This window comes from Miniopterus natalensis, chromosome 19 (genome assembly GCF_054644295.1).
Source record: "Miniopterus natalensis isolate mMinNat1 chromosome 19, mMinNat1.hap1, whole genome shotgun sequence".
Classification (NCBI taxonomy): Eukaryota; Metazoa; Chordata; class Mammalia; order Chiroptera; family Miniopteridae; genus Miniopterus; species Miniopterus natalensis.
The window spans coordinates 384,753-404,009 of NC_142099.1; the positions used below are offsets into that span (position 1 = coordinate 384,753).

Sequence of the window (19,257 nt, forward strand, 5' to 3'; positions counted from 1 at the left end):
CACAAAAAATATGACGGGTGCGAGATCTATCAGGATGATCACTGAGTAAATTATTAATGTCTAGTCTCTTGGATCTACACCTGAAACTAATTTATGTCAAAGGGAATTGAAAGATAAAAATGATTTAAAAATGGAAAAAAATACCCATGTTAAAGTAGCTATGTTTCTTCTGGTATCCGGGGATGCCTGAGCTGAGAAAGACCAGTTAACCTTCCTTTTGCAATTTCACCTTATTAAATTATGCCAATTAGCATGTGTTTGGTTTTCCAATAACCTGAAACATCATTTTGGCAGTGCTCGAGTGAACTTCGATTTGAGGCTTGGAGTCTTTCACAGGTACTGTAAGCCTCTAATATTTGTAGGTGGAGTGTAGACAAGTCTGGATATCAATGTAGTCTTTCCATTCTTATTGATGGCCACTGAAATAGATTCATCAATTACTTAGAAGTACGAAAAATACGCCGAAGTTTATTTTTTGAATATTACTTGATAGTAACCCAGTTGCGTCGGAGCAGAGTGGCGCAGCGGAAGCGTGCTGGGCCCATAACCCAGAGGTCGATGGATCGAAACCATCCTCTGCTATCTGCCCTTGTTTTGATGAAAATTCAGATTTTAGGAAGGGGATCTAATCAAGTTTATCACTATCAGATAGGGCCTGTGGACCAGTAGTGCAGGTGTACTGTTTTCCCTCTCCAGCTGCGGTCAATGCTATTCATTGGTCTGGCGAATCTTGTGATTCAGTATCTCAGATTTGGGGACCAGTGCACCTGTTACAGATCGGACTGTTATCTCATAGTCGGATTGTTACAATTTGTGATAACTTCTGTACTCGAGACCTTGATTTCCAAATCTTGTGGTTGGGTTTTTTGTTGTTTTTCACTACCATGATGACAGACACTCCGGAACAGTTGTCAGACAGAAACACCAGTGATGTTACAGGAAAGGTAATATTCCTCATGGGAATTTATCTGGGGCGAAGTAAGAGTCTCGTAGTCGTGGCCGAGTGGTTAAGGCGATGGACTTGAAATCCATTGGGGTCTCCCCGCGCAGGTTCGAATCCTGCCGACTACGTAGTTGTGTTTTCTTTCTCGGTACATCATCCGCAGGACCAGCTGTGGAAACTCAAACACACGCTAAAACAACACACGAAACACAGTTTTCCTGGTTGTTATTGTATTTCTTCATAAAACTGGAAGCAGGTAGTGCGAGCCTCTTAGTCTAACAATAGCTAGAGAAAAATATTTGAAAATAATTTTGGGATAATATTAGGAATTTCTGAGCCTAATATAGAGATGCTCAGGCGAGTTGCTATCTCCCTACCGCAGTCTATCTCAGGCCTGACTTCTGAGACCCCGCCTGCCTATAACTTCTTCCGCTTGATTTTCTTCCAAAAATGTGGGCACATCAGCACATCAGTATTCCCCTCATGATCATGTTTGATGATTGGGAAACAACATCTCAAACAGACATTTCCAACCTTTCCTCCTGGAGCCCTCTTATCTTCCACGTCGGAGGCCAGTTATAAAGAGGAAGTACCAAAAAGATAATTTTTAAAACTGCTTTCAGATGTTGGCTAAATCTTATTTTTTAAAAACCGTTTTGCTCGCTCTTTCTAATGCATACACTTCCTGTATATGTAACAGAAATGAGTAAATATAACAAAAATGATCTTTTATTATACTTGCATTCGGTCCATTAGGAAATGCGGGCACACAAATGACGAATTAAAAATACCTAAAGAGGTAGCAGTTTTTTCTTAATCTCCGAAATTGCCAAGAATACACAGGTTTGATTTTGCAAAGAACGCCGTTACGCGAACTCTCTATGGGCCGGAGGAAAATTCCAAGCAAAAGTGAGCTCTGCTCGGCTTCGCCTCCGGCAGAGCCCTTGCATTTTCTCCCAGGACCCATGGAGCATTCGGGAGAGAAGGCACCCTCACGAAGGCCACACGACGCAGTGCCAACGTACTTGAAAAAGCGTGCGAGGGGGCCTTCGCGTTATTGGCCCCATGGTGTAATGGTTAGCACTCTGGACTTTGAATCCAGCGATCCGAGTTCAAATCTCGGTGGGACCTGCCACTCTTTTAGTGCCTTCCTTCCTCTGCCTTCAGGTCGCCTGTGCTCCCAACTCATCTCACTGCCGCGCACAGCAGCGTCCCCACGCCTTCTCCTGGGTGCCACACCTGTCCTCGCCTTCGTCGCCGCAGGGTCCCCTGAGAGTCCTGCCAAGTGAGGTTTTCTTCTGGATGCCCAAGTGTTCGCGTTTCACAGCCCGGACCTCAGTTCTGTGTTCGGGTTCTATCAATTTTCCACACGCGCTCGATCTTGAGAAGTTCGCGGTACGGGTGAGCCCAGCTCTTCGTGCTCATCTTGGAGTCTCTGCCGTGTGTGATACAGCAGATTTTTAAGTTAATTAATATATTTTAAACTAAAGCTATAATTCACAAAATAGTGAAGAGAATGACAAGCTCTGTAAGGAGTATTTATAGGTATCTCAGCATAGGCCCCCGTGGCCCCATGGTGTAATGGTTAGCACTCTGGACTTTGAATCCAGCGATCCGAGTTCAAGTCTCGGTGGGACCTTCTGCTGGCCTGCTGACGTTTTCCCGCGTGTTTTCCCTGTCGCTGGTGCATCTCGGGCTGTGTACATAAGGTTCCCCAGAGGACTATCGTGTCAGCCCCCACTCTTTTCTCGGACTTCTGTAAAGTGTCCTACATCACCTTCGTGTACCTGCAGAATATTCTCTTTCTCTTCACATCTACTCTTGCCCGGGATCCCGAGGTCAGTCAGATCATCTTCAGTTATTTGCGTACCCAGGGTCTTAAGGGTTCATACGTCCGAAGCCCCTTCCACTATTCTTTTCTTCTTTGAAGACCCCTCAAAAGGTAACAGCCAGATACACAGAATATACATAAGATTTGCAGTAGAAAGCTCCCCCTTACACTTGATGTCCCTTTCCCCCCAGAGTTCCCCAGATCCTGATAAGTTAGAACCCTGGCACCAGTGATTAAGAGTTTATGCCTTACAGTCCCCAACTCAGGCCCTTCCTTTCCTGGAGCCACTTAAAGTGTTCCATCAGTTTCTAAACACTAACACCTGGCTGAATTAGTTCCCACTGTACAGCGGCACCGCTGCCCTGAACATCTTAGAGTCTCCACTGTCCCTACCCATTAGAGGCTCTGTTCAAACTCCTTAAGCTAATGTGATGCCCACGTCATTTTGAAGATAAACAGATCTGTGAGGAGTACACACCAGTCTTTCAGTGGACATCCACCTTCAAGGCTCTCATGATGTGATGGCTAACACCTGGACTTCAAATCTCGGTGGACTTGTCTCAGTTTTGGTGACCTTGTCTTCGAGTTTTCCAAACCAAGAGTACTCTCTGGTCTGTACATACCCTCCCCTACACTTGAACTTTGTTCCCCCATCAACATTCAGTGCCTTGCTGTTTCCTCTGGCTGCTAAAAATTGCTAGGCCATTGGGATTCTTCAGTTGAACAAAACAGTCTCACAGAACAGAAGCATCAGACAAGGTCATTCTCTGATTGTAATGAAAGGAGAAATTACAAAGACACAAATAACAAAACATTTCATAATCTCCTCTGAGAACAGGCAAGGTCACTGCAAACCACAACAATACCGAACATCTTCTTTCATCTAATATGAGGGACCATTAGTTTTACAGCTTTAGCTTCATTATAGTCTTACCTTCGTCTAGATGAAAGTTATTAAGATACTCAACCATAGAATTACTGTCAGCGTCCAACCCAGAACAAAGCCCGGTTTCTTGCACCCTCCCCAAATCATCCAACATAAGACAAATGCTACAATAAGAACTTTAAAACAAAGAAGCATGATTGATATAGAACATTGTGGGAGTTTAAGCTGCACCACGTGTTGATTGATACGTTTATGTATTGCAATGTGATTTCCACAGTAGCATCAGCCAGCACTTCCATCACATCACGTTATTATTTCTTTTCTGTGGCGAGAACATTTAAGATATAGTCTCTTAACAACTTTAAAGTATATAATGCAGTATTGTTGATTACAATAGGTGTGCTGTGCATTACATCTCCAGAACGGATTCATCTTCTAACACCAAGTTTTGTATTATTTGACCTTTATCTTCCCAATTCCCCATCCCCAAGCAAACCCCTTATAAACCAGTATTCTATTCTTTGTTTCTGAGAGTTCGGCTTTTTTAGATACCACATTTCTCTTGGAAAGTGTATTTTGTCATTTTTACTCAGGTTCATGTCCTTGCCTCGCCCCTGCCTCTCTAGACTATAGCCTCTTCTTTATTTTTCTTCCTTTATCAAAGCAATAAGGCCTTTCATACAAACAAATACATCATTTTTATTAATGAACACTTACAATAAAATAATGGAAATTACGAAACAGAATTCTGTTGACTGAAGAAATGTAATATTTATCCAGGACTCCCCACGCAGCTGACGAGGTGGCCGAGTGGTTAAGGCGATGGACTGCTAATCCATTGTGCTCTGCACGCGTGGGTTCGAATCCCATCCTCGTCGTTCAGGTCCCTGCGCTGCTGTGGGCAGTAGGTTTTAGCTCCTTTAAGGGGTTATTTTTAGTGCCTTGTGAACCGGATGTTCGAGTCTGTAGGCAAAGGAGAAAGAGCTGCACGCTGAGCTCAGTCAATTAGAATCTCCTGCGTGGGATCTACGGGTCCGTGTGGCGCAGGTGCTGTGAGTGAGGCTCTGAGACCCAATGACCATTCTCTTTCTTCGCTCACTGCCCCAGCCAATTTTAGGACCCCTGTCTTGGCAGTTTTTGTCTCATATTCTTTGCCTTTTAAATCTCAGGCACGTTTCCAAGTCCAAAGCTCTTTCTGGACACCTTATCACCCCCTGCCCTCCCAACTCCTTCATTAAACTCGAGTTTTGTCTGTCCCCAGGAGCAGAAACTGCCCACTCGCTGTGCTTTTGCTTATGTCGTTCCTTCTGCCAGGAGAGTCTCTGCTCCCTCCTGGCAAAATCCTTTTTCAAAACCCAGGTTAAGTGTCCCTTAATCCGCAAAGGAAAACACTATTCTTCTCTTCGTATTTTAGTTGAATTAATTTAAATCCAAGATCTTTCCCAAGTGCTCCAGCCTCTATATATTTCCCCCTTCTTTGATTATATTCTGCCATGCACATCTTAATTTTACCACATGCTCCCATAAAAATCTCACCTGTCACCTGTTTTCACCTTAGACTAAACTATAGCAAGGGGTCAGGCACAGAGCACAGAGTAACAAAATTTGAGGGGACGGTAGATATTATCTCTCTGAGACTCCCCCCTCTATCACCTGTCTCTATCTTACAGATGAGGAAGCTGAGGTAGACAGCAGACAAACCCAGTCTTGCCTTGTAAGGCTCATGGGAACCAAGATTTTTTAGATCAAGTGGTTGAGGTGATGAGGTGTTTGCAACATGTTCAAATCCTCTGGTTAGGATTGCAATTTTTCAGACCTGGAAAATTCTTCTGAAGTACACTTGTCATAAGCCAGGCCTCATGAAGGCTGAGACCTAAGAAGCATGAATTTTTAAAGCAATATCTGTTTTTAAATTCAACCTAACAATATATGGCTTATACAGTATATATGGTTCAAAGATGGCTTAAAAACTGTAACCCATTTAATCTTGGAAATAAAAGCTCAAGAGGTGATGATCCAGATTGAAAGCCGAAGTGAAGTCTTCAGGGATTGGGTGATATGCTTTGTATATTTTGCTTCTTCTCCAACAAAAAATCAGAGGTAATTATTGATGCTATGGATGCTTGAGCAGTTGTACCCCTCCTGCCACTCCCTCTCCACTTTACCTTCTTTGATAATAATGTTCTAAGGGTATGCACCACCCTTTTATATCCTGTTTCTCTAACTTTGCACGCTGTAAACATTCAACAGATTGTTGTAAAATAAACACTTAAAGTCATACTGAGTGCATGTGTGTGTGTGTGTGTGTGTGTGTGTGTGGTGGCAGAGGGAGGCATTGAAACTTCACCCAGGCAGAATAGACCCAGGGCATTTGTCACTCCTTTTAATACATGTAAAGGATGATTTTAAACGTGCCCATCTCTTGTTTTGTCCCAAAGTAGGGAGGTAGATCTGGGCAATTTTGCCTCTGCCCCCCCACTTCTTTCAAACTCAAAGGGCCTGTTTTTTCCCTTAAGTACTAAAGAGGGAAGGAAAGAGGAATACATTAAGTAAAAAGAGCTAAGTCTTTTTGTTCTCTCTGTACAATCTGGACTTTACAGATGACTAGAGGAAACCAGTCAGACAGCAGCTCTAAGAAACAGTCTGGCCATTGCTACCCTGTTTTAATTGTTCATTGCTTTCACCCAGCAAAAGCACTCATGGCCCCCACATTTGAACCAATGTTTAGATCTGAAATCAAACACCACATTTCACCATGAAGTCAACAGTTGGAAATTATCTTTTCTTCATTCTATAAATTATTAAATTTGGTTATTTAGTCACAAAAATGTGTGTTTTTATATTTTGCTCAGCTATCTTCTCTGTCTTTCTGTTTGCATATACACTATGTAAACACTTGGGCTCTTTCAACAACCTTAATATTTCTGCTCTGTAATTTAGGTTGGGATGCAAGCTGTTCTCATCTGTTTGATGAAAACACAACCAAAGGAAGACTGGAAGATGGAAAAGGGAAGGGGAAGAGTGAAAAACAGTGACCTAGGCTCCACAGCAGCCAGACCTTTAAAGGACACATGGACTCACACTAGAGGCAAAATGTGGAGAGGTCGTGGCCTTGGCAAAGCAGCAGGTTCCCCACTGCGCCGAGGCTCAGCAGTCGGAGAGCGCTCGGTTGACAGACTCGAATTCCCTTTTCCAAGTGGCTCCGGACAAGCCGAGCCTATGAAAATGAAACTCGGGTGCTCAAAATCCGAATTTGTGTACTTGAGAGCCCCCAATTTACTGAACGACCTTATTTCAGTTGATTTTCAGCCTCGCGTCACCCCAGACACTGGTTCTCCCAAGGCTTTCTAGAATGACTTCTTTAAAGTAGAGCCAGAGAAAAGAAAAGAAAAGAACAGAATGTGGGGAAATATAGGTGACAGCCCGCTGCTCCTCGCCCTTTTTAGGGGTTGGGGCTGCGGGTCTACATAGGAACGCGCAAGCGCTAAAACTAACCACGAAGGGATTCGAACCCTCAATCTTCTGATCCGAAGTCAGACGCCTTATCCGTTAGGCCACGTGGTCCTCCGGAGTCAGTCTTTGCTGAAATGCTTAGAAAGCGCAATGAGTTTTCGGCCGGGTCCGAGTCCTTCCAGTCATGTAACGAGGTGGTCTTGTGGCATATGGGGACTCTGTGGAATAAAGAAAAGTCTTTTCATCTACCACTGCTGAGCAGAAAAACGAGTTTATGGCCCCTAAGAGATGCAATAAGTATTGCATATTGTCTGCATCAAGGCATATTTTCTAACAAGCTAACTCATTGTTTCTTTCCTATGAATACTCACCCACATTCACTGTTTTCAGACTCGAGGTACATAGGACCTCTGTCTGGACAGTTGTCATGGTAACCGCGCCCGGAAGGCGGTCTAACTATCGGGCAGCATCTGCACGACTGTCCCTCTCGCCATCCTGCATGGGTTCCTGCAATTTCCCCCTTCCCATGCTCTTCTGGTGCTTTCTTTGATTGTTATAAAGTGACATCGGAGCACTTTTCACACGATGTCTCTATCCGTTTGAAGAAAAGAACGCTTTTCTTGGAGTTTCTCAGGGGTTTAAAGAAGTCCCGGGCTGTTATTATTTGAGCCTTCTATATATTAAAAAATTTTTAAAAAGTCACTACAGTAGGATTACAAAAATTTTGACTGTTAACAATATTTACACTTAATAGATATATCTACACAAAAACGTGTTTCAATAAACTCACTCTATGGACAAGATATTTATAGACTTTATAATATTATGCAGAGTGCTTAGCCCAATAATGTGATATAGATTTAAAATTGTATTTAGGATGGCTTCTTTCAAACGTGCCAGTGCACGTCTGTGACCTCAGGCACTTCGTTTGAACATAATGCCAGCACTACACACAGAAGGCACTTCCTTAATTTTCTTAAATTGCAGACCCTGGGAGCATTGGCCCTACTGGCTCATTTGTCTTGACTTTTCTTGCTTTCTTTCCTTATTGTGAAAGTGAGCTGCAGGATTTTAAATCGGGGGACGGGAGAAAAAGGGGAAAAAAAAAAAAAAAAGAAAAGGCTAGCAGAGGATGGTTTCGATCCATCGACCTCTGGGTTATGGGCCCAGCACGCTTCCGCTGCGCCACTCTGCTCCTTGTCGCGCCAGCTTTCTAATCATATCCTTAATGCTGTACAGAAGCGATTTACAGTCTACTAAAAATAGCTCGCAGGAGAGTGCCCATTTATTTCAATACCTTTTCTACCACAACTTGCCAATTCTGTTTGGACTAATGTCGCTATCAGAATCAAAGAGAAGACAAAACTAGGAGCAGAGAGGTAAACATTAACACACATAAATTTCTGGGCGCAGAGATGAGGGTGGCTAGATATCAAAATGTGGATTACAGGTTTTAATACACAGGGAAGAAAAAAAAAAACACGCCGGGAAGGGACCCGGGCCTCCGTGCAGGCAGGTTCCACCGCGGGTTCGCCTTCGGGAAAAACACCCCTTTGGTCGGACTTCCCTGCCTGGTGTGAAGCGGGCGGGGCTCTGAGGTTTTAGACTCCTGGGGGACTGGGCTTTGGCTGGAAAGGCTTTGCCGCCGGAACAGGAGTGCCCTGCGCGCCGAAAACTTTGGGCAGAGGGGCCCGCGTTCCCACTAAGGTGAGACTGCCTCAGACCAGGGAGAAACGTGTGAAAAGGGGGCTCTGGAGTAAATTAGTGAACAAAAGTGACCGCATAGGGAGATCTGACCCCAAATCCCTAACTGGGCAGGTCATGGTGGGGGGTCAAGCCACAGTCCTATAATTCTTTAGTAAAAGGTTATCTCCGCCTTAAGCGAGCCCTGTCCTTTGTCCCTGTGCGTCTAGGTTAACACACCCTTGAAACGCCAGAAGTACTCCTCTTGTTCCGCCCGCAGAGCGTGAGGCCTCCAGCGAGCACCTGGCCAGGTTAACGCTCCTGAGCCTTGTTCTTCCCGCTTTTGTGAATCCCCCTCGTTGCAAATGCATAAAAGACGCTACAAAACTTTCCTTCTCCAGAGCATTCGAGATCTTGCTCCCTCGCATGCCGTCAGTTTGGCTCTAATAAACTTATAAAATTCTCCACAGGTTCCCACGTTTCTACACGGACAAGAGTTCCTTTAGTTTTAAACAGTTGTTTAAAAGTTCCCGGAATCCTCATCCGGGGACCCACAACCTACCGCCGGAGGGGGAGGGGAAGCGGAACTCCATTCGCGGTGACGTCATCCGGTGGGGTCTACCGACCGCGGAAGTTGCTAGCGCCTCCTGTTTTCAATCAGGTCCGCACTCCGCGTATATAAAGGGGCTGCCTTCCACCGGCAACTCGTTCGGCATCTGCCTGAGCGCTGTTACCATGTCTGGTCGCGGCAAAGGCGGGAAGGGCCTCGGGAAGGGCGGCGCCAAGCGCCACCGCAAGGTGCTGCGCGACAACATCCAGGGCATCACCAAGCCCGCCATCCGGCGCCTGGCGCGGCGCGGCGGCGTCAAGCGCATCTCCGGGCTCATCTACGAGGAGACCCGCGGGGTGCTCAAGGTGTTCCTGGAGAACGTGATCCGCGACGCCGTCACCTACACGGAGCACGCCAAGCGCAAGACGGTCACGGCCATGGACGTGGTCTACGCGCTCAAGCGCCAGGGCCGCACCCTCTACGGCTTCGGCGGCTGAGCCTTGGACCCACCCACTCGTCTCAACAGCAAAACCAAAGGCCCTTTTCAGGGCCGTCCAACCTTTGAGGAGAGCTGTGCGCTGCTTGTCCTGCTTTCGCTCTCGAGTGGGGGTAGGTGGGGCAGGAGTGGGCAGCCCGGGCGTCCTCCGCCCCTCCCCGCTCGTGGAGGACAGTCCTCGCGCTCCTGGTACTTGACTGGCAGGTACGTTGCGTCCCCTTGTTTCTGTCAAAGGTGCTGACAGGCGAGGGGCAGGATCTAGTGGGGCGCCTGGAACGAGCTCGTTCTTTGGGCCTGGCGAGGGTTCAACTCCCTGCCCACAGGAGCTGGGGTCGCCTAAAGTAGGAATTCCCGGTGGAAGTGCTTGTGTGCTCGGCCTGGGCGGTGGCAGGCAGGGGAGGGTCGGCCCCTCGGGACTCGCCCCCCGCCCCACCTTCCCCGCAGGCTCCGAGCCGGCCTGTTACCCTCGCACACGACGGGCTCAGGTGTAAGTGGAAGGAAACCGCCCTACGCCCTTCCCCGGCCGCTCCCCTCGCTCAGCCCGAGGCCCAGCAGTCTAAAGCCCATGAGGACCCTAAGGGGTCAGTGCTCGACTTCGGGGGCACTTCCTCTGCACCTGGAGGCGCTGCTCCCTCCGCGGCGCGGGGCCTCCTCCCGCCCCCAGCTCCCCGCGGGGGACGCCGTCCGCGCGCTCGGGCTCCAGGGCGGCTCCCACGGGTCCGGGGCTAAGGCGCCCATTTCCAGCAGCGTAATCTTTTCCTCCACCAAAGGCCCGCCTCGGGCCCCACACGTTCCCTGAAAACGAGCCCCTTTTGCTCTGCTCCGCGCGCAATTAAAGCTACCAGGAGCCAGCTTTAGCCTGCAGCCCCGGGTTTGGTTGGGAGTCTACTGTCGGGCGTCTACTTCGTGGCAATCGCGTGGTGAGGACACGTTCGCTCGGCCGTTTGAAAGTTTCAGGTGGCAGCGAAGCAGCTCGCGTGGCGTTGTCTAGCCCCCCACGAACCTTCCTCCTAGCTCTCCAGGCCTTCGAGTGGGGAGACGTGTGCACGGCTCGAGGAAACCACGGGCAAGTCGGGTTGCACGGTCCCGAGGCGGCAGGGGACCCCTTTTCCCCGCCCGGGTCCCCGCGCTCAAAATGGCGGAGGGCGAGGGACAAAGCCCAGCGGGGACAAAGCGCGCGGGCCGGCGAGCGCGCAGCGGCCCCCCCCCCCCCCCGCGCGTGTGCTGTGCGGGGGCGGCGGGAGCGCTGGGGGCCCGCGCGGGGCGGCCGGCGGGCGCTGTTAGCTCAGAGGCTGCCAGAGTCCTGACTTGTGCAAAATTAAAGTGCAGAAGAGGCGTTACTCAGTGAACACCAGGGCACAGATGTCGCCCAGCTCGACAGTGAGCAGACATACCTTTTTGTTTTTTTTAAATCCTCAGCCGAGGATAAGCTTTTCATTGATTCTAGAGAGAGGGAAGGGAGAGAAAGAGCGAGAAACATCGATTGCGAGAGAAACACCGATTGGTTGCTTCCCATGTGCACCCCGACCAGGGATGGGCCCGAACCTGGGTATGTGCCCTGATCGGGGACGGTTTTAAAAGTATACATACAAGCGACAGGATATTACACCCCAAATTATTAAGTACAGTATGCACTATTTAAAAAATAAAACTTTCATGTCATCACACTTAAGTAAAATTCCTTAATATCTAATACTCAGCTCATTTAAAAATCCCTATTATGCCCCAAATGTCATAGAGATAATGGTTTCCTCAGAGTTGGATCCAATCATGACACCTTTGGTTCTGTCTCAGGTTTCTTAAGTCTTTTCCTCTTTCCTGAACCTCAACTTTTTTTTTCGGACCTTGATTTGCTGGAGATCTGACCTATAGGATGTCCTGGTTTGTCCTGTTTCCTGATGGGGTCTTTTCATTGGACATCTATACCCTGTAGGCCCTTCCAGGTAGAAGTGATTTCCATAGATGTGACTGAAATCATGTTAGTTTTCTTGTCAAGGAAGTTTATAGATGATATGATGTACACAGTGCTGCACCATGTCAGGGCCACATGATGTCAGGCTTATCCAAATTCGAGCTAATAAATTGATCACTGGCTTAGGGTGATTGTAAAATCAGGTTTTTCCTCCTTGTGGCCAGCAGGCAATCTAGGGGTGATACTTTGAGACAGGGAAAAATCAATGGAGTAATTTTAAATCTCATCTATTTTAAAGATATGGACTCTAGTACTTAAATAGGAAAAGTATCAGATCACATCTAGAGGATGCTTTGCTATAATATATAAGTACAATTTTCATTATGTAGATTACTTCATAAGCCTATTATCAATAAGTGTGTGGACTACTTAGAACAGAATATAACTGCTTACAACATGTGGAAGTGAGAATAGATACAAATTTAGGGCAAATAGCCAAGAAATCTGCCTTAACTCTGCCCCCTCCTCTGATTAGCTGAGCTGATTCCGAGATACATTTTTCAATTTTGAAATGAAGGGATCTGTACAATTTACTGGTTCTCAAACGCTCATCCAAGGGCAGTATTAGCTTTTGTTCAAGCTCTCTTCTGTGTAAGAATGACAAAAAAAAAAGTCTGTGTAGTAAGTCTTTCTTACTATTACAATTTAATTCACCCAGCTACACTTCTATGACTGGATTAAGAGAAGTGGGACTTTGGAAACCCAGGGATGTAATTCCCTGCAAATTAAAAATCACTCATTCTCAAAAAAATTTTTAAAATTCAACTTATTTGGTATCAAGGACCAAATTTACTTGGTACAAAGGTTTCTTTTTTTGAGTTTATGCTTATTACCTTTGAGGTGATAAAAGGATAGTTCTTTTATGAAATAAGACTGACATCAGTCTTCTAAATTGTTGGCAACCCTATGTCAGTCTTTAGGGTGGCCCTGGCTTTTCCTAGTTTGGGAAGGATTGTGGACAATAATGACTTGGTTCCCTTTTGACCTTTGAAAGTGTAGCTGCTCTTCTGAAGATACTTCATCCTGGCTGGATGCTACCATGAGGGTTAGGCAAAGGGAGTGGGAGGCATGGGGAGAAAAAAGGAATAAAAAAATCACCAGGAGTCCCTTTCTTATAATCTAGCACATCTGACTACTACGTGGTGCCCCCAGTTCTAGTGTGGCAGGCGAAGGTGCCTTGAAAATCAGCTTGCTTGAATTGACAATCCAAGGCAGGGAAGTCTTACAGGCACTGGCATGTCCTCAAAACAGTGCAGGGGAGAGATGGCCCTAAAGAAGGGCTTAGACTGTTGGGGTTTGCATTGTTGTTCACACTGCCAGACAAGGAACCCTAATTGCTGTCAAATGTTAGCAGGCTTTTTGGCCTCCTGCTCTGGGTCAAGGTCTCTGGACCCTGAGATTCAGTGTGGGCAGGACCCAGGGCACCTCCACTAACAGTGACAAGAGGCTTTAGCCACAGCTAATATTTGGGAGGCCTCTCTCTTTCCTAAGACACTATCCTAAGTGATTTACCTGTGTTTCTGTATCGATCACCCAGGAATGCCATGTGGTAGTTCCTCATTATTATTCCCATTTTATAGGTAAGATGATGCTCACAGAGGGTTTAAGTAATTTGCCCAAACTTGGCATTCAAAAAGGGAGGCAGGACTGTATCTTGCCCTGGGGGATTTCCCCTTAACCTGTGCTTTTTTTTTTTTATTTTTTCTTTTTTTTCTTTTTAAAGTAATTCTGTTTTATTTACTTTTTTTGAAAAAATTAAAAGCTATCCTGGCTTTCTTTTTTAGAATAAAGAAAAGGGTGAGATCACTTGCAACAGGCATATGTATTTTATGAACACACAGTGTTTATCTTGTAAAGAGGTAGGGAAAAAATCAAAATATGTCTCTAGTTAACAAGTAAGTTTTTCAAGCCTAAAGGTGAAACACATTTCACAACATGAACATTTTCTCTTTTTACCTTGAATAAAGCAAAGACTCAGCTTTTTGTTTCTTTTCATGAACACATTGTTTTAGAAATGTATTTGAAATTTGCTTTGGAGAGCAAGAAATATATTCCTTAATTATATGTGGGCTGCAGGGAATTTTCTTCACAAGCTCCATTACAAAGCTGAGTCATTTATTTAATGTTCACAGAAACCTGCTATGTAGGCATTTCCAGAAAAAGACATGTAGCTTGTAAGTAGAAAATGAGATCTTTAGCTCAGGTTTACTCTGTCAATGGCCATGGTTCCCTCTTCACACCACAGTCCTCTGAAGTTAGATTTGCTGCCAGGTGATCCTTATATTCCAAATCCCAACTGATGTACATTTTAAAGAAAATTTGGCTGATAAGAACTTTAATGGGCCTCAAAGAACATGTGTCCTCTGGCCACTTTTACTTTTCTTTTATTCTAATGATGTATTTTCCTTTGTGCCTGTTTCCCCATTCCTATTACAACTAGCCTCTTCCTTGAGAATAAGTCTAACAAATACTGTGGAAACCAGTCCTTAGACAGATGGGCATTCAGATGTTTTATTTATGTGAGGGGCTAGTACTCAGCCTGAAAGGTCAATTGACCTGAAAACTGGAGACTCCTTCACAGGTTTGTAGAATAAAAATCAGTGACATGCTGAAGAGCACACAAATTTTAAATCCTATGACCCTTCTCTCTTGAAGTACCAAGAAATGAAAAAGTAACTGAAAAAGAAAATACTAACTCCGGAGAAATTTTATGGGGAACTCTGGGAGATCTTGGGGCCTGAGTGAAGCTGACCCCTGGAGGCACAATCAATGCTTAGGAATTAGAGCTAGTTGAAAAACGTACTTAACAATAGATACCTCTTTCCTACCCTGAGGATATCTTGCTATTCCTTTTACCCTTGAATATTAAACTGAATTTAAAACTCTACCGGATCAAACAACCCACAAGCTTGCCAAGAGGTACTATTTGAGCTACTTGAAACAATTTAAGGTGATAAATTCCAGTGAAAAATTTGTGGAAACGTTCGTTAGTGGGCTTGGGGGAGAAAATGAAACTGAAAACAGCAAATTTACAGGCTCCAGGCGGTGCAAGATTAAGAGATCAAACCAGGCCTGGCCGGGCGTGGCTCAGTGGTTGAGCGTGGACCTAGGATCCAGGCGACTGGGGTTCGATTCCCAGTCAGGGCACATGCCCGGGTTGTGGGCTTGATCAATGACTCTCACATTGATGTTTCTCTCTCTCTCCCTTCTTTCCTCTCTGAAATCAATAAAGATCAAACCAGATTTGGCCACGTTTCCTTTGCCAGTTACTCTAGTAGCAAATGACTGGTCAGGCTGCATACGTCTTTACTAACTAGATGAGGAAGAAACTTGTGTCAGTTTAGTTTTCATGACGCTGGTTGCCTTAAACGTTTTCACCAAGTCAGGAGAGTTACAGGTCTTTGAGATAAGGTGAGTGGCTCTGAAAAGAGCCTTTGGGGTTAGGAGTCGGCCGCTTACTTGCGAGTCTACTTGGAGCTGGTGTACTTGGTGACGGCCTTGGTGCCCTCGGACACGGCGTGCTTGGCCAGCTCGCCGGGCAGCAGCAGGCGCACGGCCGTCTGGATCTCCCGCGACGTGATGGTCGAGCGCTTGTTGTAATGCGCCAGGCGCGACGCCTCGCCCGCGATGCGCTCGAAGATGTCGTTGACGAAGGAGTTCATGATGCCCATGGCCTTGGACGAGATGCCGGTGTCGGGGTGCACCTGCTTCAGCACCTTGTACACGTAGACCGAGTAGCTCTCCTTGCGGCTGCGCTTGCGCTTCTTGCCGTCCTTCTTCTGCGCCTTGGTCACCGCCTTCTTGGAGCCCTTCTTCGGGGCGGGCGCGGACTTGGCCGGCTCGGGCATGGTCGGGAGAGCAACAGACGTGGTCGCTAAAAGCAGAGAAATAGTAAGAGTGAGGTAGGATGTGTCGTATTTATATAAAACATCGCATGCAAATAAGGTGAAAAACTAAAATCCTGCGTCTGATTGGTGGCTATTCAGAGCAACGTCATAAAATTAGCTCTGTCCAATCGGAACGCAAGAATTCCAAATTTGCCTTTTCACTGGTTAAGATGAAGCTGAGATGTTAACCAATGACATGTCTGCATTTTCGCGCCCAAAAACGTTTATAAAAAGTGCCGCCCCTGCACTTTCGCTTTAGCAGCTACTTGTAGTGAAGTTCTATAAGTTTACAATGTCTGGACGCGGGAAGCAGGGCGGGAAGGCGCGCGCCAAGGCCAAGACGCGCTCCTCGCGGGCCGGGCTGCAGTTCCCCGTGGGCCGCGTGCACCGCCTGCTGCGCAAGGGCAACTACGCGGAGCGGGTCGGGGCGGGCGCGCCCGTGTACCTGGCGGCCGTGCTGGAGTACCTGACGGCCGAGATCCTGGAGCTGGCGGGCAACGCGGCCCGCGACAACAAGAAGACGCGCATCATCCCGCGCCACCTGCAGCTGGCCATCCGCAACGACGAGGAGCTCAACAAGCTGCTGGGCAAGGTCACCATCGCGCAGGGCGGCGTCCTGCCCAACATCCAGGCCGTGCTGCTGCCCAAGAAGACCGAGAGCCACCACAAGGCCAAGGGAAAGTGAACCAACTAAAATATCTGATTACAATCTACCACCTTTTATTTTACCCAAAAGGCTCTTTTCAGAGCCACACATTGTCACATAAAAAGAGCAAGTACTTGGTGCTATATTTTACAGGCATAACCACCTCTCCATAGTCAGTACAGCTCATTCACTTAGTTACTGAGTTACTGTCTGAGTACTTGTAACCCTACTCAGCTTGAATGTGGCTCAGGGAAAAACGGTTTCTTTTTGAGAATGTTTAAAGATTTTTTTGAAATTAGAAGAAAGCAAGTAACGGACTTTTATTATAAACCCCAGTAAGCAGTTTGACTTCAGTGTTAAGCAAGTCAAATTTTTCTAGGGAGGAGAGAGACCAAAGGTAAAACCCGGTTTTCAAGGTCGGCAGATCTCCCCTGCGGGTGGGGGTGGTAGGCTGTGGTTTGCCTGTTGTCTCTGGTCCAAGAGTAAGTCACGGGAAAACAATACAAGTAAACCTGCCCTCTACACGTGGTCCTCAGACCACTATATAGATCTAGAGTCATTTGGCACCTTTCCAGAATCTCCAATAGGTTCCCTATTTACAACTTGAAATACAAGAAACAAGATTAAAAAGTTAACTCATCACAGACTGTTAAAGAGAAGGGATTGGGGCATAGAGCAGTTCGTCCAGTTTCTAATAATTCGCCAATCACCACCATCTTTACTTTTCAGCCAATGGTTTGTTTGCGCGGGGCTTTTGAAAAAGCGCAAAACCAATCAGAACGTTTCTGAGGCTATATAAAGGATGCCTCTTTCTCTTTACTGAAGTTAGTATTTCCCTTTGCTGTTCTTGAGATGGCTCGGACGAAGCAGACGGCGCGCAAGTCCACGGGCGGGAAGGCGCCGCGCAAGCAGCTGGCGACCAAGGCGGCCCGCAAGAGCGCGCCGGCCACGGGCGGCGTGAAGAAGCCGCACCGCTACCGGCCCGGCACGGTGGCGCTGCGCGAGATCCGCCGCTACCAGAAGTCCACGGAGCTGCTGATCCGCAAGCTGCCCTTCCAGCGCCTGGTGCGCGAGATCGCGCAGGACTTCAAGACCGACCTGCGCTTCCAGAGCTCGGCCGTCATGGCGCTGCAGGAGGCGTGCGAGGCCTACCTGGTGGGGCTCTTCGAGGACACCAACCTGTGCGCCATCCACGCCAAGCGCGTCACCATCATGCCCAAGGACATCCAGCTGGCGCGCCGCATCCGCGGGGAGAGGGCTTAAACTCTTAGGGAGTGGAAATCTTGAACACAACGGCTCTTTTCAGAGCCACCTACTGTTTCCATTTGGAGAGCTGTAGGCAAAAGGGTGGAACCGAAATCTCGTTCCTGCCAGTAATTCAGAGCTTTTTCAAGTAAGTACAAACTCAGTGTGCTGAACAGGTGTCTGCATCCTGCAGGAGAAATGTCATTGTCGCTAAGGCACTAAAGACATACCTTGCGCAGGTGAAAGTGAGTAACCCCCTAGTAGCTCTCCACTTTTCCTCCAGTAAAGGCAGTGTCCTGAAACACCCTCGATCAAAGCAGGAGTTGTGGAATCAGGTTTATGCACATATTAGTAATAGGAACTCCTAGCCTAGGGTGGTTGGTAAACTGTTGTCAGAAACTAAGCTGTGAACTAAAAGTGAAAACCGAAGTTCTATGCTTAGCCACAGAACCTGGCTTTCCCTGCACTGATTTAACCCAACTCAAAGGCTCTTAACGGCCACTCCACCCCCCCTTTTTTTTTTCGCCAGTTCTGTGTGTTAAGTTACAGTTTTAATGTGTCTTGAGATTTTATTTGAAGTAGTTTGATTTGGGACATTTAGGTGGAGATTTGTTTTCATAAGGTGGAGGTGAAGTGGGACTGCTGGTTTTAGAGTTTCCTCTGATGTTTCAGCCCTCTCGGGTGAACCCAAGTGAATAGGTTATGTGCAAAAATTTCCCCAAGTTAGGAGCTTTGCTGGCTAGTGGGAAATAGGTTGTAAGTATGAGTTTCAGGTGTCCCAAGGGGTGCTTGGCAATAGGCTAAGTTGTTTCCTTGTATTTTAAGTCATTTGCAAGGAGCAGTAATTGAGTGTGAAATTCTAGTTATATAGGCACACATGAAAGATGAGGTTCTTTAAAAATGGTTGGATTTGGGGTGTGAATTTTCTATTGACCCGTCTTAAAGCTTTGCTCCCACATGTTTGGTCACTGGTCATCAGGAAACTTAGTGCTATGGGGGGAAATCTTTGATGTTTGCTTTTTCATGTCAATTCCAATCTCGGTGTAGTTAAAAGTGAAGCAGTTTTGGCTTCCCTGTGAAATATTTCTTTCACACACAACAATGAAGGCATTGTTTTCCTGATAATTGATAATCAGGATTTCTAATGAGCTTATTGGTGGCAGAACTGAATGCAGAGGCCTGAAGAATTGTCGGGACAAGTAGCAGTTTTGGCATCCCTTGGACCTTGCTTGAAATGTAGTCTCAGACCCACCCAGGCCCCCTTGATGTACACGGTTCCAAGTTCCCCTCAGGGATTCCCCTGAATTCCAGTTTTAGAAGCCTATTCTTTAAATTGGTCACATTAAGAAAAGCAGCCTGTGTCTGAACTCTCACCAGGAATAAGGGTTTGGAAATTGCTTGCTTATTTCCATCACAGAATTAAATGTTCTCTAAAGCAATGACCCATGACATCGTGCACCTAAGACAGTTTGATTTCATTGAGGTCTCAATGTTAATTACACATTAGAACTGGTATGTCTTCTAAATGAGTTGAGAAAAAAGACAGCACTGAGGCAGGTAGGATTGGAGCTTGTGTACTGTATTGTTGTATTTGGAATGTATATTAAAATGAGTAGGGTGTCACTGGACTCCAAACTCAGTCTGACCTCATTCATAGAAGGCACT

At 46.6% G+C, this 19,257-nt stretch overlaps 4 protein-coding genes and 7 non-coding genes across 11 annotated transcripts; 8 read left to right on the forward strand and 3 right to left on the reverse strand.

Moving 5' to 3' along the window:
• The first annotated feature begins 510 nt into the window (after positions 1 to 510).
• On the forward strand, positions 511 to 582 carry TRNAM-CAU (transfer RNA methionine (anticodon CAU)). Its single transcript has one exon. It is a non-coding gene; the product is annotated as a tRNA-Met (tRNA).
• Positions 583 to 989: 407 nt separating this feature from the next.
• Positions 990 to 1,071, forward strand: TRNAS-UGA (transfer RNA serine (anticodon UGA)). The gene has a single exon. It is a non-coding gene; the product is annotated as a tRNA-Ser (tRNA).
• A 931-nt stretch (positions 1,072 to 2,002) lies between these two features.
• On the forward strand, positions 2,003 to 2,074 carry TRNAQ-UUG (transfer RNA glutamine (anticodon UUG)). The gene has a single exon. It is a non-coding gene; the product is annotated as a tRNA-Gln (tRNA).
• A 436-nt stretch (positions 2,075 to 2,510) lies between these two features.
• Positions 2,511 to 2,582, forward strand: TRNAQ-UUG (transfer RNA glutamine (anticodon UUG)). The gene has a single exon. It is a non-coding gene; the product is annotated as a tRNA-Gln (tRNA).
• A 1,874-nt stretch (positions 2,583 to 4,456) lies between these two features.
• TRNAS-GCU (transfer RNA serine (anticodon GCU)) lies at positions 4,457 to 4,538 on the forward strand. Its single transcript has one exon. It is a non-coding gene; the product is annotated as a tRNA-Ser (tRNA).
• A 2,613-nt stretch (positions 4,539 to 7,151) lies between these two features.
• On the reverse strand, positions 7,152 to 7,224 carry TRNAR-UCG (transfer RNA arginine (anticodon UCG)). The gene has a single exon. It is a non-coding gene; the product is annotated as a tRNA-Arg (tRNA).
• A 1,012-nt stretch (positions 7,225 to 8,236) lies between these two features.
• On the reverse strand, positions 8,237 to 8,308 carry TRNAM-CAU (transfer RNA methionine (anticodon CAU)). The gene has a single exon. It is a non-coding gene; the product is annotated as a tRNA-Met (tRNA).
• A 1,214-nt stretch (positions 8,309 to 9,522) lies between these two features.
• On the forward strand, positions 9,523 to 9,996 carry LOC148090831 (histone H4). The gene has a single exon (XM_087827718.1). It carries the CDS (start codon positions 9,532 to 9,534, stop codon positions 9,841 to 9,843), a length of 312 nt encoding a protein of 103 aa, XP_087683844.1. The 5' UTR covers positions 9,523 to 9,531; the 3' UTR covers positions 9,844 to 9,996.
• Positions 9,997 to 15,098: 5,102 nt separating this feature from the next.
• LOC107539712 (histone H2B type 1-C/E/F/G/I) lies at positions 15,099 to 15,688 on the reverse strand. Its single transcript, XM_016216287.2, has one exon. The coding sequence runs from the start codon at positions 15,660 to 15,662 to the stop codon at positions 15,282 to 15,284; it is 381 nt and encodes a 126-aa protein (XP_016071773.1). The 5' UTR covers positions 15,663 to 15,688; the 3' UTR covers positions 15,099 to 15,281.
• Positions 15,689 to 15,993: 305 nt separating this feature from the next.
• LOC107539701 (histone H2A type 1) lies at positions 15,994 to 16,471 on the forward strand. The gene has a single exon (XM_016216276.2). The coding sequence runs from the start codon at positions 15,994 to 15,996 to the stop codon at positions 16,384 to 16,386; it is 393 nt and encodes a 130-aa protein (XP_016071762.1). The 3' UTR covers positions 16,387 to 16,471.
• Positions 16,472 to 17,179: 708 nt separating this feature from the next.
• Positions 17,180 to 18,068, forward strand: LOC148090832 (histone H3.1). The gene has a single exon (XM_087827700.1). The coding sequence runs from the start codon at positions 17,200 to 17,202 to the stop codon at positions 17,608 to 17,610; it is 411 nt and encodes a 136-aa protein (XP_087683826.1). The 5' UTR covers positions 17,180 to 17,199; the 3' UTR covers positions 17,611 to 18,068.
• Positions 18,069 to 19,257: the final 1,189 nt, after the last annotated feature.

Coding starts and splice junctions, on each gene's coding strand:
- LOC148090831 (XM_087827718.1), top strand. CDS start 9,532: ATGTCTGGTCGCGGCAAAGGCGGGAAGGGCCTCGGGAAGGGCGGCGCC.
- LOC107539701 (XM_016216276.2), top strand. CDS start 15,994: ATGTCTGGACGCGGGAAGCAGGGCGGGAAGGCGCGCGCCAAGGCCAAG.
- LOC107539712 (XM_016216287.2), bottom strand. CDS start 15,662: ATGCCCGAGCCGGCCAAGTCCGCGCCCGCCCCGAAGAAGGGCTCCAAG.
- LOC148090832 (XM_087827700.1), top strand. CDS start 17,200: ATGGCTCGGACGAAGCAGACGGCGCGCAAGTCCACGGGCGGGAAGGCG.